Source organism: Octopus bimaculoides, chromosome 2 (genome assembly GCF_046866305.1).
Source record: "Octopus bimaculoides isolate indiv1 chromosome 2, ASM4686630v1, whole genome shotgun sequence".
NCBI lineage: Eukaryota > Metazoa > Mollusca > Cephalopoda > Octopoda > Octopodidae > Octopus > Octopus bimaculoides.
This window is the reverse complement of record NC_142929.1, coordinates 42126442-42145885: the sequence shown is the minus strand read 5'-3', so window position 1 is coordinate 42145885 and position 19444 is coordinate 42126442. Positions and strand designations below refer to the sequence as shown.

The 19444-nt window shown below is 34.3% G+C and overlaps 1 protein-coding gene and 1 long non-coding RNA gene across 3 annotated transcripts in view; one reads left to right on the top strand and one right to left on the bottom strand.

The window, feature by feature from the left end:
* Window positions 1-7107, bottom strand: part of LOC106880544 (suppressor APC domain-containing protein 2) — a 92497-nt gene extending 85390 nt beyond the window's left edge. The window contains exon 1 of one of the 2 annotated variants that reach the window (XM_014930533.3): window positions 5457-7107. In XM_014930533.3, coding sequence (XP_014786019.1) covers window positions 5457-6657 — 1201 coding nt within the window. In that variant the 5' untranslated portion in view covers window positions 6658-7107. The remainder of the gene's footprint in view (window positions 1-5456) is intronic. The other variant, XM_089344266.1, reaches the window with a different exon arrangement.
* Window positions 7108-7242: 135 nt separating this feature from the next.
* Window positions 7243-19444, top strand: part of LOC128250812 (uncharacterized) — a 29585-nt gene continuing 17383 nt past the window's right edge. Inside the window, exon 1 of the long non-coding RNA XR_016238804.1 lies at window positions 7243-8606. This is a non-coding gene — a long non-coding RNA (uncharacterized LOC128250812). The remainder of the gene's footprint in view (window positions 8607-19444) is intronic.

The following is a 19444-nucleotide window of genomic DNA, read 5'->3' as shown; positions in this document are numbered from 1 at the left end:
GACAGCCAAAAGGAGCATTTGACCCAGACTGCCTTCTTCCAACCGTTAAACATGGAGGAGGATCTGTTATGATTTTGGGGTGGTGGCTATATCTTGGAAATCTGCCAGCCCAATGATTTCCCTTCACAGCAGAAGTAATCGTCAAGACTACTTAAGCATTTTATCTGATCAAATTCATCCTGTGGTTGCAGAACTGTTTCCGGAGGGAAACACAGTCTTTCAGGGTGATAATGCACCAATTCACACAACTAAAGTTGTTACTAAAAGGCACGAGGGACATTCTAGTGAGGCTGGACATCTTATCTGGCCACCACAGTCCCCAGATCTCAATATTATTGTACATTTATGGTGCATTTTAGAAAAACAAGTAAGGAGTCGATATCCTCCACCATCATCACTACAACAACTGGAGACTGTTTTAGCTGAAGAATGGACAAAAATTCCCTTGAAAACAATTCAAACTTTGTACAAGTCCATACCTCATAGAATTCTAGTTGTAATTACTGCCAAAGGCAGTCCTACCCCATACTAAAATAAATTTGTTCAAAATTTTAAGGTGTTTCCATTGTTTTGTCCAACCCCTGTACTTCATTATCAAAGCTACAAAAACATCACCAAAATATCACAAAAAAAGCTGCTGAGTTTCATGTTCCCGTTCATCGGGCAGTTGTGATCAAGAATGAAATAAAAATTGTGATTTTTTTTTTATTCCATTCTTGATCACAACTACCCGACAAACAGAAACAAGAAACTCTGAGTAGAAATTTTTTTGGTGATATTTTTGTAATGTTTTTGCAGCTTTAATAATAAAGTATATTACTCTACCTCTGGTATTCGAGTACTATTTTTTTCCACCTTGCTTCACATTTATGAGCTTACTCAGGTATATATATATATATATATATATATATATATATATATATATATATATATATATATACATACATACATACAAACATACACACACACATATACATAAATTGTCAGAGATAGCAATAGTTTAACTCTACATTCTTGAATTCATGTTGGCAACAAACCTTAGTAGATAACTACCCTCAAAATAGAAAAGAAGAATCTTTTCTTTATCAAACTGAATTGCAGAGGAGTAGAAAAATTCCTCAAAATATTGTTATATTACATAGCTCTCTAATTGACATCAAAAACATTTGTGGATCATCTACAATTCTATAAGTATTCTACCTTTTTTTTTCCTGCCTTCCCCCAGGGTACAAATAAGATTATTAAAAATTATAGCAAAGAACTGTCGTTTGTTACTGTCATGTTTAGATATTTATCTGATTTCAAGATTTTAGGTTTTTTCTTTATTGGAATAAAGATGATTGACAAAATAGTTTGCCAATCTAAAACAACAGGTTTTACAATGAACATTCTTTTGTTTTTACTTTTGGCAAACACCCACATACAAACATATTTTTATGCACACATAAGATGCTGATTAATTGCCTGCATGCATGTGTATGCAAATATATAAAAATCTTAAATCTCTGTCAGCATTTGTGCATGTGGGTGCGACGTCAGGTTGCTTTAAGTACTAAAAGTATTGTAATCCAGTACAACCAATTACACGGCTAGGTCATAAATGACTAAATTGGCATCCCCACCAGGCTAGCTAGCTGTGAAGTGTTTCTCGAAACCAAGCATGTTTCTGGCAATCTTTCTCACCAAGTTAAAACTGATGGCTCAAAGAGACACTGACTATCAAGAATTGAACATCAAGAATTGAACATAGAAGTATGCAAGATGGCCAATGAGTGCAATGAGAGACCACTCTGGGAGTGATGGGTACTGTTCTTGTCAAAACATCTATCTAGAAAGGTAGAAAGGGCTTCTTAGCTATGAGAGAATGGCAATCTATTAGCACTGCTCTAATGCCTTGTGGCTATATCAGCTTTAATTCATTAGTATTTAAACCAGCTATATGTAGCCAAAATATTCTACCTCTTTTATGTTCAAACTGGCCAGATCCTACCTCTCACACCTACCCTACAATGTCAGTGTAAAAATAAACAGTTTGAAGCTACAAGTAATGCGTGATTAATTCAAAACAATGTAGATAAGTAAGCATTATAGAAGGTGCATGGTTTAGTGGTTAGAGCATCAGACTCACAATCATGAGGTAGTGAGTTCGATTCCCAGACTGGGCTGTGTGTTGTGTTCTTGAACAAGACACTTTATTTCACATTGTTCCAGTTCACTCAGCTGTAGAAATGATCTGCAACGTCACTGGTGCCAAACTCTATTGGTCTTTGCCTTTCCCTTGTATAACATCAGTGGCATGAGGAGGGAAGGCTTGGCAACTGCTGGTATTCCATAGACAATCTTACTCAGACTTGTGCCTCAATGGATAACTTTCTAGGTGCAATCCCATGGTCGTTCATTAACAAAAGGGATCTTTACTTTTTTTCACATTTAAAATAGTAATCTGAATGCTAAAAGGGTTAATGCAGTTTCCAGCCAGCTTGATTTCCAGCAACTCCTACAACTAGGAAAAGATACTAATCATCTTACCATTGGATCTATCTCTTTCAAAATGAAAAAAGTGGTACTGGAAAATGCACATTTTCCAGGGGCACTATGAAACTTCATTATACAGGTGTCTCTTCTTACAATGTGAAACATGGATCTTGGAGTGGATTTTGCATTACAGTAATTAGGATATGTCTTTTATGTCCTAGATATTTGTGTTTACAAATGTGCGTGTATACATTTGTTTATATGAATATATAAGGTGATATCAAAAAGTTCCTCGACTAGTTATGTTTAATAAAAAATAACTTATTTACCTAAGTTTTAACCTCATCTCCTTCGAAAGAGTCACCTTGTGCAGCAATACACTGCAGCTTTTGGAATCCAGCATAGAAGTCATTTTCTGTCTTGGACCTTCTGCGATTCACACTTGATCTCGACAACAGTGTAAAAACATCAACCTTTGAGCTGCATTTTCATTTTCGGGAAAAGATGGAAGTCTTCAGGCACTAAATCTAGTGGATAGAATGGGTGTGGAAGCAATGCCATGTTGTTTTTTGGTAAGGAACTCACAAGCTTGGTGTCAGGGCGCACTGTCATCATGAAGAACTGGATTCTTCACATTCCACATATCCAGTTGCTTTTGTCAAATGTCCTCCTTCAAATACTTCAAAACGTCATAGTAGAACTCTTGATTGATGGTCTGGCCCTGGGAGTCCAATTCTTGATGCACAATACAATGAATGTTGAAAACAATGATGCGCATGCTCTTGATTGAGCTGTGACTTTTGAAGCGCCCATGCCACTTGAAACATTGTGTACGACTCATTACAGTAAGATTGTCAATGCATGCTCAATGTCTCTGTAGCAGACTTACTCTTTTACTTGTTTCAGTCATTTGACTGCGGCCATGCTGGAGCACCACCTTTAGTCAAGCAAATCAACCCCAGGACTTATTCTTTGGAAGCCTAGTACTTATTCTATCGATCTCTTTAGCCAAACCGCTAAGTTACGGGGACGTAAACACACCACCATTTGAAGTTTAACACAAAATTTAATGTTGGCACTTTATTCCAACTTCCTCTCCATGACAAAAATTGCAGACTACAGCATACGTGATCACAAAAGCAAAAATTTCACAACTTGCAAAGTAAACACAGCAATGTCACTCAGTACACTTGCCTCATAAAGGTCACTGCTAGCTTTCACTGTGCATGCAACTGTGTGCTGCCATCTGTTGGCGTGCTACAGGACTAGTCCAGGAACTTTTTGATACCACCTCATATGTAACTATATATATATGTTTATACATATACTTATCTATACATATATGTGTATACATATACATATCTCTCTCTCTCTCTCTCTCTCTCTCTCTCTCTCTCTATATATATATATATATATATATATATATATATATATATATATATATATATATATATATATATGTATATATATATATATATACACATGCATCTAAATATGTGTGTGTGTGTGTGTACGTGTAAGATGCACATATAATAGAGACACATACACACGTGTGTGTGTGTATGTACACGCACGTTTATGTGTGGAGTGGTGGGGTGTAGATGTCAAAATTTTCACTTGCAAGAAGTTATGTATTTTCTGGTCTTTATGCATTCTTGTCTTGTAACTAGCCAACTATAATAGTATAGATTTCATTGTGCATAGACTACATATATATATATATATATATATATATATATATATATATATATAAAGAAGCACATATATTTGTGTATATACTTTTGATAACGTGTGTGTGTGTGAAAGAGAGAGAATTATCTCTATGTACCCAGAACTTGAAAATATTTTTAATTTTCAATCATTAACCAGGAAATCAAAATTGTGTTAAAGAGTTATTGGCCTTGAACTTAATGAACAGGGGAAATGAAATTTTCGCGATGACACGAATTCCTTAATACTGGAATTGTGACGACAATGACGACGATACTTATAATGGTGAATGTAATGATGATGATGACGGTGGTGATGCTATATCTATCACCATACTTTTAAATCATTTTGATTAATAAAATTGCGATATTTGTTGATAAACAACGTGTTTATCATTGGTTTTTAGTGTTTTTTCAATGAACTAGAGGTTGGGGGGGGGGGGCAATACCTACATGTAGTATATTATAAACCTTGGAACCCTGTGGACAATTTGGCTATTTAGTACTATGTAGTAACTTGTAAAGGTTTGTAGGTGTTAGTAAAAAAAAGGAAAAAAAACTTTTCCGATAAGTATTCATGCTTTTACATTGTATAGATCATGAAGTTTTTGAGTAAAAGAACTTTTATTGGTTACTTGATCAATAATGTAGGAAAAAGTACCACAAATAGTTAACAGATTTAAGAATAAAAATTCCCATTTTCAAAAGGAAAAAAAATAAATACATGCACTGAAAATTTTGCAGTGGTCAATAACTTATTTAAATTTAGTACTGATATATGGTTTAAATATTTTTATATCACTTAAAAGTGAGGAAATAAAAAAAAGAAGTGTTTTACTATTCTAGTTGAAAGAAGAAATATAGATTACCATGAAATGAATAATAAGTAATTTTATCCTTCAAAAAACATGTGTACATATATAATATACCTAAATAGCAAATATATTCAAATAAGAAAAGAATTTTATATGAAAATTCACAATATATTCATGTAAATAGTACTTTTATATAAAAACTCACAAACTAAATTATCTATTACAGGATTATGTATAAAATATATTTAAGAATAATATAAAATGCTTTTTTATCTTATTTGACTCTGAAACAAGGCAGAATAGAATTCTTAATCTGAATGAGAAATATTTCGCTAAAACAGAAATATTCAAGATTGTAATGTGCAAATGCCTTTTCTAAAATTCAATCAAACTAGTGTGTGCATGTGCATATGTGTGTGTGTGTGCGTGCGTGTAATACAATATTAGTTATTCTTACCATATATATTCCTGTCTGTATCTTTGCTTTCATTTGCAGATATATTTCGTCCAGAATTCCATTTGGACGATGTGTAACGATTTGTATTTTGTGATTCTGCTGCAGTTGGGGTTACATGTTTCATACGCTGTTTCTGCCAGAGTTTCAATTCGTTAAGAATATTGGCTTTGCTTTGGTCTCTTGGTGGCACTTGGGGTGGAGACAAGGAACGTTGGTGTGTATTAGATGCATGTGTGGGTAAAGATGCCTGGTCAGTTACAAAAGGTTCTTGTGTATCAGTATTATATTGAAGGTGTGAGTGGCTCACCTGTCGTGATTGAAGGGGTGGCCTGTCTGCAGATCTTGTGAGACAAGGTAAACGTTGGTTGTGAGTAAACTTGTCATTAGACACAGCATTGTTTCCTACTCCAGTTCCAATAGATTGAAGACTGTTATTATTGCTATATCGACTAGTATCGTGGCTACTATTAACCGGGGTGTTGTAATGTGTATTGTTTGAATTATAATGACTAGCTGATGTCTGATAATGAGTGTTGTGTTGATGACCACTGCTATGCACATTGGTTGTCACGTTTGTCGCACTGTTCTGATGGCCTAAGGTAGTGTGCTGACTGCTGCCCAGTCGGCCAGGCACATTCGTTATACCAGTGGCTGGAGTTAAGCTGCTGTTAAAGACATCCGCCGCAGTGTTGTGATGCCGATTGAAAAACTGACCATCAATATTTGGCGAAATATTTATGTGGCCGTACTGCTCTTGTGACCCTGTGAAATTCATAGTTTTTTCATCATTATAATTGTTTAATTTGTTTTCCTTACCTAAGAAAACCCCATCTTGATCTGATTGCTCAACATCAGTATTATTCTGAGAATCATTAAGTCTGTTTCGCCACAGAACGAGTTTCAGACCGGCTACAAATCTATCAAAATTCAAGTAACCATTTGGTGGTGTCACTTTTCTGAGAGCATCTACAACACCAGGCGGAAGGCCTTTAACACCGTCTTCCTTCCATCGGCTTTCAATATCCAATAATCGAACATAACCACTGTGGTTTTCATCGAGAATATCGAAAAGAATTCTTAGAGAAGACACGAACTGTTTAGGGAGATCATCAGTCGTGTTACTATTTTTAAGGTTACATAAAGAAGTATTGCTGTTGATCGATTGATATTGTTGTTGATGAGAACTATCGATATGAGACATCGTTTTGAAACCGCAAACACATAGATATTCAAATCAACTATCAACAAACAATATCAATGAAACAAAATAGTAATTTCTAGCGTGTAACAATGAATGAAACACGAAAAATGATATATCAGCAGATTTAGTCGGCAGACGATTTCAAATCAAAACGTGCGTGAGAATTTGTTGATGTTTTTCTTTTCCGTCCCTGTACTTTCCAGATATAAATAACAAACGTAAGAAACAATGCATTAATTTGTGAGATTATTCAGAAAGGGAGAGAAGAAGAAAAAAAAAGAATAGCTAACTAAAAACAAAAAAGAATAACGAAGCTCAAAATATGACCTAAGGTAGGCATAGAGTGCGCGAATAACGATTTAAAGTGGGTTTAGGTCAGACTAACGAAGGCCGACGACACTTTTGATTGGTCAGGTCGAGTGGGCACTTTAGCCGTATAAGCAAAACAAAATTATGAGTGGAACAAACGAAACGAGAAATTTAAATAAATTCAATTAAAAAATGTCTATATTTACAATTTAATGCACTTTGTCGATGGTAAAACTATTTTCTTTACATTTCTTTAAAGAAATGAAGCAATATAAACTTTGACTTTATTGTTCAAGTGATAACTAACACTGTTTTTTAAGGTATGAAATCAAAAAGTACAAAACAAAACAAAGAAAGAAAAACTGTCGGGTCGTTGGTCACATTTATTAATTTTATACTTTCGATACGTTAGAAGCAAGCAGTCAAGTGGTTGTCACGAAATGGTTTGTCAAAAGATTTTACTTAGTTAAATAAATACTGTTGAGAAAAACAGATTCTTGAGAAGTGCCACTCTGTATACTTTAAAAGTCAAAAAAATAATAAAGATAAAATAAAAATGAAATGAAAGAAAGTATTTTGAAAGTTTTTAATAGAACTTGTTATTGGTGCTCACAATAATATATTTACGCAGTGAAAGTTTCTTTTCCTCTTTATTATTTTCTTATGCTTTCTGTATGTAATTCATACATTATCAATTTAAGTATATATTTGCTCGAGGAATCAAAACTGTAAGGAAAAGGTAGAGTTATTTGACTCAGTATGCAACTGTTACTGTTTAACGATTCTCGAAGGTAAGGTGGTAATTACAAAAATAAACAAAAAATTAGTACTCCCTATCGACTCTGTGAAATAACTGCAATTAGAAAAAAAAACTGTCTCTGACTACTCTTAAAATAATCACATCATGATCAATGATTTCTGGATCAATCGCTGAACTTCGATCTTCTAAACTGTGTGCGTTTTTTTTTTTTTTTTTTACCGTTTTATGTTGTAGATTATGTTTTCGGTGGAACATTAAACTCGTCGAAGTCGTGAAGAAATGATTTATTGTTCAATAATGCAGTCTTTCTTTCTCCATATCTATCTATCTATCTCTCTCTCTCTCTCTCTCTCTCTATATATATATATATATATATATATATATATATATATATATATGTACACACGCACGCCTTTTTTTTTTTAATACATTTAGTAACCCTCATTATAGTATCAGGAAAATGTTTTCAGATAAGATACGAGTCACGTTTTAAACATATTCACCTCTTCATTTCTTAATCTGAGGCAAATCATTTCCTCCTAAAACATCTTCTGTTAGAGCAAACAGGTGGCAGGAAGGAGACTAATGGAGAACGCACTAATATCGCAAATTTGAGTTTCTGAAATATTTCAATGATGTGAGCGGCTGTATGAAGATAGGCATTGTCATGCAACAGCACAAAGATTTTCAACAGTAGTCCTCAGCATTTGCTTTGAATTGCAGGCTTTAGCTTGTCGTATAACATCTCCCTATAATGAACATCTTCACTGTTGATATTGCTTCAATATTGGCCGTTACAAGTTCCAATAAAATATCGGAATCACTTTTTCTGCCGTTGGTTAAGTTTTTAACTTTTTTTTTCTATCAGCCGATTGTGAAGGTTTGTATTCTATATTCTCACATTTACTCTCTCGTTCATAGGGATATATCCATATTTTGCCACCAGTGACAATTCTATATCTATTTATTTATTCATTTATTCTGAAGATGTATTACTTATATTATGATAGTGATCCAAAAGTTATGAGTAGATTTGAAAACGATTTTGTTCGTACCATTCTATAAGTTTTTGGACCTATCTTGCACAAATTTAACCAAAGCCAAATCTACTATGACATGACATATTTGCAAATTATATGCCACTTCATCAATACATACCTCTCATTTGTACAGAACCGTGTCATGAACTTGTTCAGTGTTGTTATAAGTAAAGGATAGTAATACTGGTTCTTTCTTGTGTGACCATTTCTAAATTTTTCGATCTATCTATAGACAGTTTATACTGGTAAAACACTGTCCACATACTTTGATGAAAGCTTCTGATGATTTCTGTCTCTGTTACAGAAAATGGATCAGTAAATGCTGCTCTTCTTTAGAACAAACAGAAAACAGGGTGAGAATAGTTAATGTAATAATGGTTTCAAATCTTGGCACAAGGCCAGCAAGTTTGAGGGAGGGCATAAGTCGATTACATCAACCCCAACTGGCACTTTTTTCATTGACCCCGAAAGGATGAAAAGTAAAGTTGCCCTCGGCGGAATTTGAACTCACAAAATAAAGACAGACGAAATACTGCTAAGCATTTTACCAAGCATGCTCATGATTCTACCAGATCACTGCCTTAATGGTTTCTAAATTTGCCATGGGCAGCCATTTTGGAGGAGTGGATAAGTTGATTACGTTGACCCCAGTGTTTCACTGGTACTTAATTTATTGCCTCCAAAATATGAACAGCAAAGTCAACTTCGGCAGAATTTGAACTCAGAGCATAAAGATGGCAGAAATACTAGTAAGCATTTTGCCCGGCATGCTAATAATTCTGCCAGCTCGCTGCCTTATGGTTAATGTAATAATGGAAACTTAACTGATGTTTCAAGTTCAAGCCTTGCCAGTGTGACTAGTAATGTGTCTACAACTAATTTTCATCAATAGTAGAAGACACTTTCCCAAAGCAAGTGAGTTGTGAGATAGGAATTTCAAAATCAAATGTTCATCATATTTTGAAGCACTGTCCCTGGAAAAGTTACATTCCAAAAATAGTCCATGCTCTCAGTGAAAATGATCCAGAAAGAAGAGTGGAGTTTTGTGAGTGGTTCTTGGCATTCACAAAACTTGGAGTTTTGTGAATGGAAGTTGCACACTTTCCAACAAAGATTGTTTGGAGTGATGAAGCTATGTTTAAATTAAATGGCTCAATTAACCATCACAATTACACCTAATGGGGACTTGAGAAACCACATATTACAGTGAAACATCAGGTTAATTTACCAGGAATTACATTATGTTATAGCTTATCATAAAAATTATTTACTGGAATTTGTTTGTTTTAGAGGTGATAGGCATGGCTGTGTAGTAAGAAGCTTGGACAAGTGTCTTCTACTATAACCGATCAAAGCTTTGTGAGTGGATTTGATAGATGGAAACTAAAAGAAACCCATTGTATATGTGTGTGAGTGTTTCTCTTCCACCACCACTTGACAACTGGTGTTGGTGTGTTTACATCCCCGTAACTTAGCAGTTCAGCCAAAGGGTTTGATTGAATAAGTACCAGGCTTTAAAAGAAAAGTACTGGGATCAATTCATTCAACTAAAAATTCTTCAAGGTAGTACCCCAGCATGGCCACAGTCTAATGACTGAAACAAATAAAAAAAAAACATGCTGTAACTGGTCCCATTTACTTGAACTTGCTATAACAATCTGTCATGCCAAGCATTCAAGAGGACTTTGAAGATGTGGAGATTTTATTTCCAGCTAGGTGGGGCACCCCACACTATCATAATAATGTAACAGCCTACCCTGATGACATTTTGCCAAACAAGTTGATTAGATGAAGAGGTTCTGTAGAATACTCTCTGTATTTACTAGATATCAAACCACTAGACCATTTTTCATGGGGATTCATAACAGATAAAGTTTACAGTACAAAACCATCAACAATTGACAAATTGAGAGTGGCCATTGAACAAGAAGGCACCCAAACACTGAACATTTCTGATTCCATTGCTTAGCATTTTCAGAATACTCAACAGTTTGAAAACAGGTGTTTATAAGAAAATCAAAATTTGTCTGTAGTTTCTATTAAATTTTGAAAATGAAATATATTTTAATAATTCCTGACTTTATAATCATTCAGTGTGTGCATACACTTTTTTGGAACACTCTGTATACACACACACAAACACGCACACACCTTTGGTCAGCTCTGTTCAATTATCAAAAAGGCTTTTCAACTGTGACCCCCTTGACTTTTTTTTTTCTTCTATATGCTGTGAATCTAGAACTAATATTATCCAGTATGTTCTTTCCTAATGTAGTGGGGTGCGATTTGAGAGATATTTGTCTGTTATTTCTATTAGGTCAGTTGACCATACAGACTTTTTCATTGGTTTGTGAAAACGATAAAGTGTCTATGCTTGATGATTTTTCTTTTAATTTTACTATTACTGTCTTCTTTTTCTCTCTTGTTTCTCCGTCATCATCATCAACAACATTTATAGCAACTTGAGCAAATATCATTAGACTTCCATCAATAATTAAAATTAGTCATTGATTAATATTGCTTTTTTCTCCTCACAGACTAATTACTTCTAGTTAGCTTTTTATCATTACATGCATTAAATATATCAACACTGCAGGTGATGTCTCCCAATTATCTATTATCTAAACAATTCTGTTTTTCTATTATGACCACTGGCCAAGCAATCTTGTGCATTTACTTTGTGATTCTCTTACCACTACTTTAGCAATTATGATGAAGTCTGTTTTGCTGATGAAAAAATAATAAGTCAGAAACACAACCAAAGTTGTCTCCCACACTTGTTAAAATAATTTAAATAATATTAATTAGTATTGTTTTGTTTGTTTAATCTGGCTCCAAGTAATTATTTATAGTTAACTTGTTAATACTCTTTGCATTAACATGAACACTAACTACACAATAACAATACCTATACTTTAACAACTGGTCAGAATCTACATAGAAGAATTACAGCTAATTGAGTCGACCTGCAGTAGATTACTGGTACTTATATCCAACTACATAATAAGTCAAGGGGAATCAACTATCCTCACCACAAGTTCCAGTCCTTCTTGCAGTATAATGGTTTGTGTGCTCCTGTGAGATCAATATCAGTGGAATGCAAAAGTAGGGCCTCCATGCTGAAGAAGCCAGATAGAAGGATAGAAGCCAGATTAATATGGAGCACCACTAGCCAGAAGTAAAAAGGGGTTCGTATAGGGTCAAGGCACCTACCTAGAAAAGAAAAGTTACAAAAGCATTGATGACTATTCAAAACCATCAAAACCGGAAAGTAGAAAGCCTTCCCTGAGAGAAACATATGACATGGTGCAGCAAAGAAAGCTGGGAAAGCATGGATCTAACTGAAAAGAAGCAGAAAAAACAGCCCAGAATTGAGAACAGTGGAGCAAAGTAATTAATGACTTACTCATAAGGAGCAAAAAACTTAAATAAGTAAGTAATCAACTATCTAGAATAATAAGAGCAACTCTGAATTTAGAAAATAGAGTGGATGCAAATGGATTGAAAAGAAGACTGAGTCAAGAAGAGAGGTTATTTCATCCCAGGTCAGCTCTAATCAAGCAAAACTTAAGATCAAAAATATTCCAGCTCTGATCATCTTATATTTTATTCAAACATACTGCAGGGTGTCCACAAAGTCTGGGTATATAGGAATTAACACACTTTAAGAAATTATTATTTCTTATATATTTAATTGTTTATGTTATGATTTTATTTACTCCATGTAACCCACATGGGGATTAACACATACTTCAAGGAATTATTATTTCTTATCTTTAATTGTTTATGTTCTGATTTTATTTACTCCATGTACCCAGACTTTGTGGACACCCTGTATAACTAGAACTACATTATCTACTATGTGCTTGCAATTTCTGTTCTTTTTTTGGAAATCTGCTGTTATTTCTAACAAAATGGGTGACTATGTTACTACTCCCTTCATTGGCTCAAGCTAGTTGTGATAGCAGAAGCACAGGTGCATATTTGTAAGTGAAATAATTACACTACTATAAATTATAATTTGGCGGAGTATTGAGAAAGGGTAACATTGTTTTCTTATGGAAGAAAAACGTCATGGAAGAGTTAGGTGAAGATTAGGAATAACGGATCAACTCTAATGTTCACTTTCGAAATATCACAAAATAGAGTTACATGAAAACATACTATAGTAAACTTTAAACTCCCTCTGGTACTCAAATAACTGAAACTCCCAAGCAATCAGCACCACTTCAACAAAAAAAAAAAAAAAAGAAAAGAAAATGTGTTATCAATTAGAGTCAAAAGAATTTGTGCTAATTAATTGTCATTAAAAGAAAGTTCCTACTATATCTCAAAGTGCAGTACAGTTTTTTTTTTTTGTATTCACAGTACTTGTATTTTATTAGGTAAATAAAACCTTTTCTTAAATTATACTTTTATTTCTTCCTGTTTTTCTTATTTTTACTTTATTCAGAATATTAATGGCAATACTAATATACATAGAGAGTTTTAATGAGTTTTGTAAGTAGTTTAAAAGGTGATGGTGGAGGCGCAATGGCCCAGTGGTTAGGGCAGCGGACTCGCGGTCATAGGATCGCGGTTTCGATTCCCAGACCGGGCATTGTGAGTGTTTATTGAACGAAAACACCTAAAAGCTCCACGAGGCTCCGGCAGGGGATGGTGGCGAACCCTGCTGTACTCTTCCACCACAACTTTCTCTCACTCTTACTTCCTGTAATTCAAAGGGTCAGCCTTGTCACATTGTGTCACGCTGAATATCCCTGAGAACTACGTTAAGGGTACATGTGTCTGTGGAGTGCTCAGCCACTTGCACGTTAATTTCACAAGCAGACTGTTCCGTTGATCGGATCAACTGGAACTCTCGACGTCGTAAGCGATGGAGTGCCAACAACAAAAGGTGATGATCAGATATTTGGGAAATTCAGTTATCCAGCTGCCCTTTAGCCCAGTGGTGTCAGATAGGAGGAAGTTTACCGTATTGTGCAGATACAACCCAACCCATAGATGAAGCAAGAAATAAATTACTTCCATCAGTTATTAGACATTGAGACACTGCATCCTTCAAAACTTCCCTGCTTCTTGAAATTTGCCAATAGTGCACCTGGTACCCCCCACCCCCGTTTCTTCTTATTCTTTTTAAAACATTTTTCACTGTTCACTTCCTGCACATATTCTGTGTACTGCTCATGCAATTTTGGTTATTTTTTTCTGATGAGATGTACTGCACCCTGAGCAATATATACAATAAGTTCATTATTATATAAGACAAATGGACAACATTGAAGCTGAGAAGAATTGAAGGAGAGGAAGCTATGTTAGTAGGGTTCTTCTTGAAGAAGACTTGAGTCTCAAAACTTCTTGTAACATTGCACACAGAACACTTAACCACTTTGTATTGGAATGCATAATAGGAGATGTAATACATCTGGAACAGTAAATCTCTTCCTAGTTATTCATCCCACTATTGATGTGCCGTAGGCAGTGGCAGACTGGCCAGGTTGCCCGCTTGCCCAATGGCAAGTGGGCTCCTGTGCCACTAGAATCCATATATGGGGGGGCTTATGTTAGCATCTAAGGGGCCCATCCCCTCAAGTTTGAGAATTTTTTATTCACCCTTGGAAGAATGCATTAATTATGTCAGCCTGGCTGTGTTTGTAGACAGTTGAAAAGAATACTTTTAACAAAAAAGAAATTATATGATAGCATTGTAGTTATGGCAACCAATATTTTTAGACCAGTCCACCACTGGCTGTAGGTCTGTTCAATGAAAGATAATCTGGGACTATACTGTAACTTCTTCTTCTTCCTCTTCTTCTTCTCCCCTCCTCCTCCTCCTCCTCCTCCTCCTCCTTCTTCTTCTTCTCTAAATAAAGGAGTATGCTTGGTGTTATCAGTAGCACAACAGACAACAGAACCTGAACAAAATTCCTTACAAAAACTTGGCTTTTATCTTTTGCATTCCAAGCTCAAATCCCATGAAGCTCAATTCATCAAATTCTATTCTTCTAAAGTCAATGACATATATATCAATACAATACATATCAAATTAAGTCAACTCTATTCCTATGAACAAAAATTGACCAAGTGCCTAGACCAAAGAAATATATACTGTGTTTCCACCTCAAAATCATCATCATCAACTTCAATCTCATCAATGCCAACCGCAATTTCATCATTGTCAGCCTCAGTTTCATTACTTTCAGTCATGATTATGTTGTCTTTCTTGATTTTTATCATTGTCAACTTTAATTTCATTATCGTCAACTTAAATGTCTCTGAAGAATGGAGCAAATTTTTTTTTTTTTTTTTATGAGTAGACTTTGACAGCAGTGATTACTTGTTGAAGAATTGTAAAAGAATGTGAACATTAAAAGGTTTTGTAAAGGATTACAAGTTTTGGATAATAAAAACTGTCACATTACCATAGATATACATATAATTATTCATTAGACGTATGTAAAATTACGTACTATACTAGATACTTATGCAACAAGACAAAGACAAAAATAACATCAGTCTAACCTTTTATTCATTATTTCCATTCCTAAATCACCCAGCACAATCATCTTTGATAATCAAAGTCTACCCAGTTTTGATCAATGTGTATTTACATTCATAAATACATATATTGATCAACAGCAGACTGATTTTTATTACCGAAGATGACTGTGCTGGAATTTTTTGGAATAATATATTAAAAGAGTTAAGTAGGAATAATGAATAAAAGGTTAAATTGATGTTATTTATTTTTGATGTTAATGAATTTGAAGCTGATGTTGACAAGATTGAGATTGATAATATATGCAAGCGTGTATGTATACATACATACATATATATATATTTATATGTATATGTATATATATATATATATATATATATATATATATATATATATATATATATATATATATATATATATATATATGCATACATATGACTCATATATATATGTGAGTCAGTCTCATATATATGAAACTGACTCAAAATAAAAATATAATACAATGTATATAGACATGGCTGTGTGATAGGAAGCTTGCTTCCCAACCACATGGTTCCAGGTTCAGTCCCATTGTGACACCTTGGACAAGTGTTTTCTACTAAAACCTCAGACTGACCAAAGCTTTGTGCATGGATTTGGTAGACATAACCTTGTTATATATATATAGCAGTGGTGACTCCGGCACACATGCTGTTCAGGCTTAGCCTGAGTATAAATTTAGTAAAGTGAACATGTATTTGCAAGCTGATTTAATTTCTACTACTACTAATACTGACTTCAAGTATGTAATTACAGCCAGTAACTCAGGCTTCTTTTATTGAGCCTGGTTGCAGTTCATTTATTTTCATTCAGTGTCTGGTGGTCATCTTAGAAGTGACCTGAGTCAAAAAATATCATTCATAGCAGACGTTCTCTCAACATTGTTCACATGTGCCTGACTCAGGCTCAGAAGTTATAGCATAAGTCGTTATCTATAATTGTAAAAATTAGTAATTCAAATTCAATGTTTCCTTGAAACAGTAAATTTCCATAGAGATTAGGATTTAAATTCCAATCTATGAAAAGTTTCCATTCTTAAAGGAACAAAAAATTATCCAACAACTTGGGCTGATACGAACAAGCCTGGTATGTGTAAAAAAAAACTAACTGGCATTTCTTGTCAAGAGTACAAGCAACAGTCAGATCACTGATGTTTGTTGTGCACTCTGCTGTCGTTATTTGATTGTTGTTATTCTGTGTGTCTGTATGTAAAGATCAGTTGTGTTTTGCAAGGTTGCTTTATTTTTATCCTTAACTTAGAAATGGATTAAAGAATAGTGTTAGATATAAAAAATAAGCCATTTGGGGCTAGAAATAAAGCGTAAAAATATGAAATTCTTTGAGTAGGCATGTATCTTATGCAAAATCTGTGATGAGCCTGAGTGACACTGATGACCTGGAGTCACCTCTGATATATGCATGTGTGTGTGTCTTTGTGTCTGTGTTTGTCCCCCCATTACCACTTAACAACCAGTGTTGGTGTAGTTATGTCCCTGTAACTTAGTGGTTCAGCAAAAGAGAGCGATAGAATAAGTACTGGACTTGAAAAAGAAAGTCCTGGTGTCGATTTGTTCAACTAAAATCCTTCAAGATGGTGCTCCAGCATGGCCGCAGTCAAATGACTGAAACAAGTAAAAGAATACACACCCACACACACACTCACATATATATTAACATTATTGTCATCATTATTATGATAACGAATCTGTTGTGGTTGATTGAAGTCAGTCATTTTTCCTCTTCAATATAACACTTTTAGCATTTAGCGACATTGAGGTTTGCATAGACTCTGAAACATTCAAAGATAGAAAAAAAAAACATGTAAAATGTAAATTGAGTTAGCAAAGCAAATATTTTATATCTAACAAGGAAAAGTAATTGAGACATTGAAACTAAATGCACAGTGACAGAAAATGTCTTGAGAATATATATATGTTTATATATCTTAGCAAATGTGTCTCTTCATGCAGTATTGTGTATATGTGATCTGTAATGTAATACACCTGTTACTTTAACTACCTGTCAGTAAACAAGCTTCTCGTTTTCCAAAAGTAATTAGTCTTATATTCAAAAGAATCCATTAGCTGAATTTTTGCTACAAAATCTTTAAGGGAATAATTTCATAGAATTGTGATCCTTGAAATGATGAGAAAGATTTTCTTTGAAAAGATATTGGAATTAAGTTAAGTGAACTCTCTAACTAAAATTTTACAGTGTTATAATAAAATAGCGTAATTATCTCTTTAGCTCTGGAATCTAACACTCCTTGACTTTTTTAAGCATCAGTTTTTATGTGGAAAGTACGGATAGAAAGTGTAGTCTTTCTTACTCATCACCCTCCTCCTCATTATCATTATCATTATCATCGTTATCACTGGTTTAATGTCCACATTTTGATACTCACATTGGGTCAAACAGAATTTTGTTGAGGTGGATTTTCTATGGTTGGATGCCTTTCTTGTCACCAACTCTCACTTGTTTCCAGATAAGGTAATATTTTCCCATAGCCAGAAATGTTTTTTCATGGAAGATTGGAAATGAAGGACCACTTGTATGACAGTGACACTCGTTTACATCTATCAGGTGAAGTCAAGGTAAGGAAACAGTAAACACATGCACACACACACACACATGCACACACATGAATATAGATGAGAATAAGCTGGAAAACTGAACTGAAGATAGCATGTTTGACTCTTTTTTATCAACTTTTCCTCTTCTGAGGGTTGAATGTTGAAGCTGGTTTCTCTATTTGTTTCTTTCGTTGTTCGTAAAAAAGTTCATTTTCCATGCTTTTGTTTTTATGTTCTCATTTCTCATTTTGTTCACGTTTTTTTTGTTGATGTCCTGTACCTATATATGCATGTATATATACATATATATGTAGGCATGTACATGTATGTGTGTATATATGCATATATATATATATATATATATATATATATATATATATATATATATATATATATATATATATATATACATATATATATATCATCATCATCATCGTTTAACGTCCGCTTTCCATGCTAGCATGGGTTGGACGATTTGACTGAGGACTGGTGAAACCGGATGGCAACACCAGGCTCCAATCTAATTTGGCAGAGTTTCTACAGCTGGATGCCCTTCCTAACGCCTATATATATATATATATATATTATTTATATTATTATATGATCGAATGCCACGCATCCATTTCCAAGTAAATATTTATGTATATGGTTGCAATCAAATGACTGAAACAAGTAAAAGAATAAAAGAATATATATTATGTATGTATGTATTGGGCTTCTTTCAGTTTCCTTCTACTAAATACACTCTCAAAACTTTGATCAGCTTGGGACTATAGTACAAGACACTTGCCCAGTGTACCATATAGTAGGACTGAATCCAGAGCCATGTGGTTGGGAAGCAAACTTCTTACCACACAGCCACACTTGAGCCTATAGCTACACAGACTTCTTCTAGTTTCCATCTACCAAATTCACTCAAGAGGTTGTGGTTGTCTCAGGGCTATAGCAGAAACACTTACTTACCCAAGATGCCACACTTTGGGACTGAACTCAAGATTAATACCATTATTAGTATTTTTAATATTAATTTCATTTTACTAAGAGTCAACTACACCAATTCCAGCCTTTGTAAAAGATCTTTATTAGAAGTGAGCTAGCACTTTCCCGGCCTAGTGGCTGAAGCAAAAATAATTATGTAGTGGAGATGGTTGAAAGGACTGACAACAGATACTTTACTCTTCAACCAAGAGGAGAAAAGATTGCAAGTATACCCTGAGAGACTGGAGGAAGTGACACTTTCTGTATAGTGTTATGTAGAATGTTATAATGAGAAATTCTCAAGAAGTTTCAAGGGATTGTTACATTCTAAGGTGGAGGCAGACAAGTAGTTATAACATCCCAACAAATACTATCTGTGTATAAATATATTGGATGTTGAAAAAAAAAAGGGGCAGAGAGAAAAAGAGTGTCAGGGAAAGAAAGAAAAAGAGAGAGATAGATAATATAATAGGAACCTAGAAATTTCGAGATGGAAATATTATTAAATTAAAAGTTCTTATCTTTGAATTGAACACCAGTAAATTTAATTTAGAATTTGTTGGTCAGTTATGCGTGGGTTGATCTCATA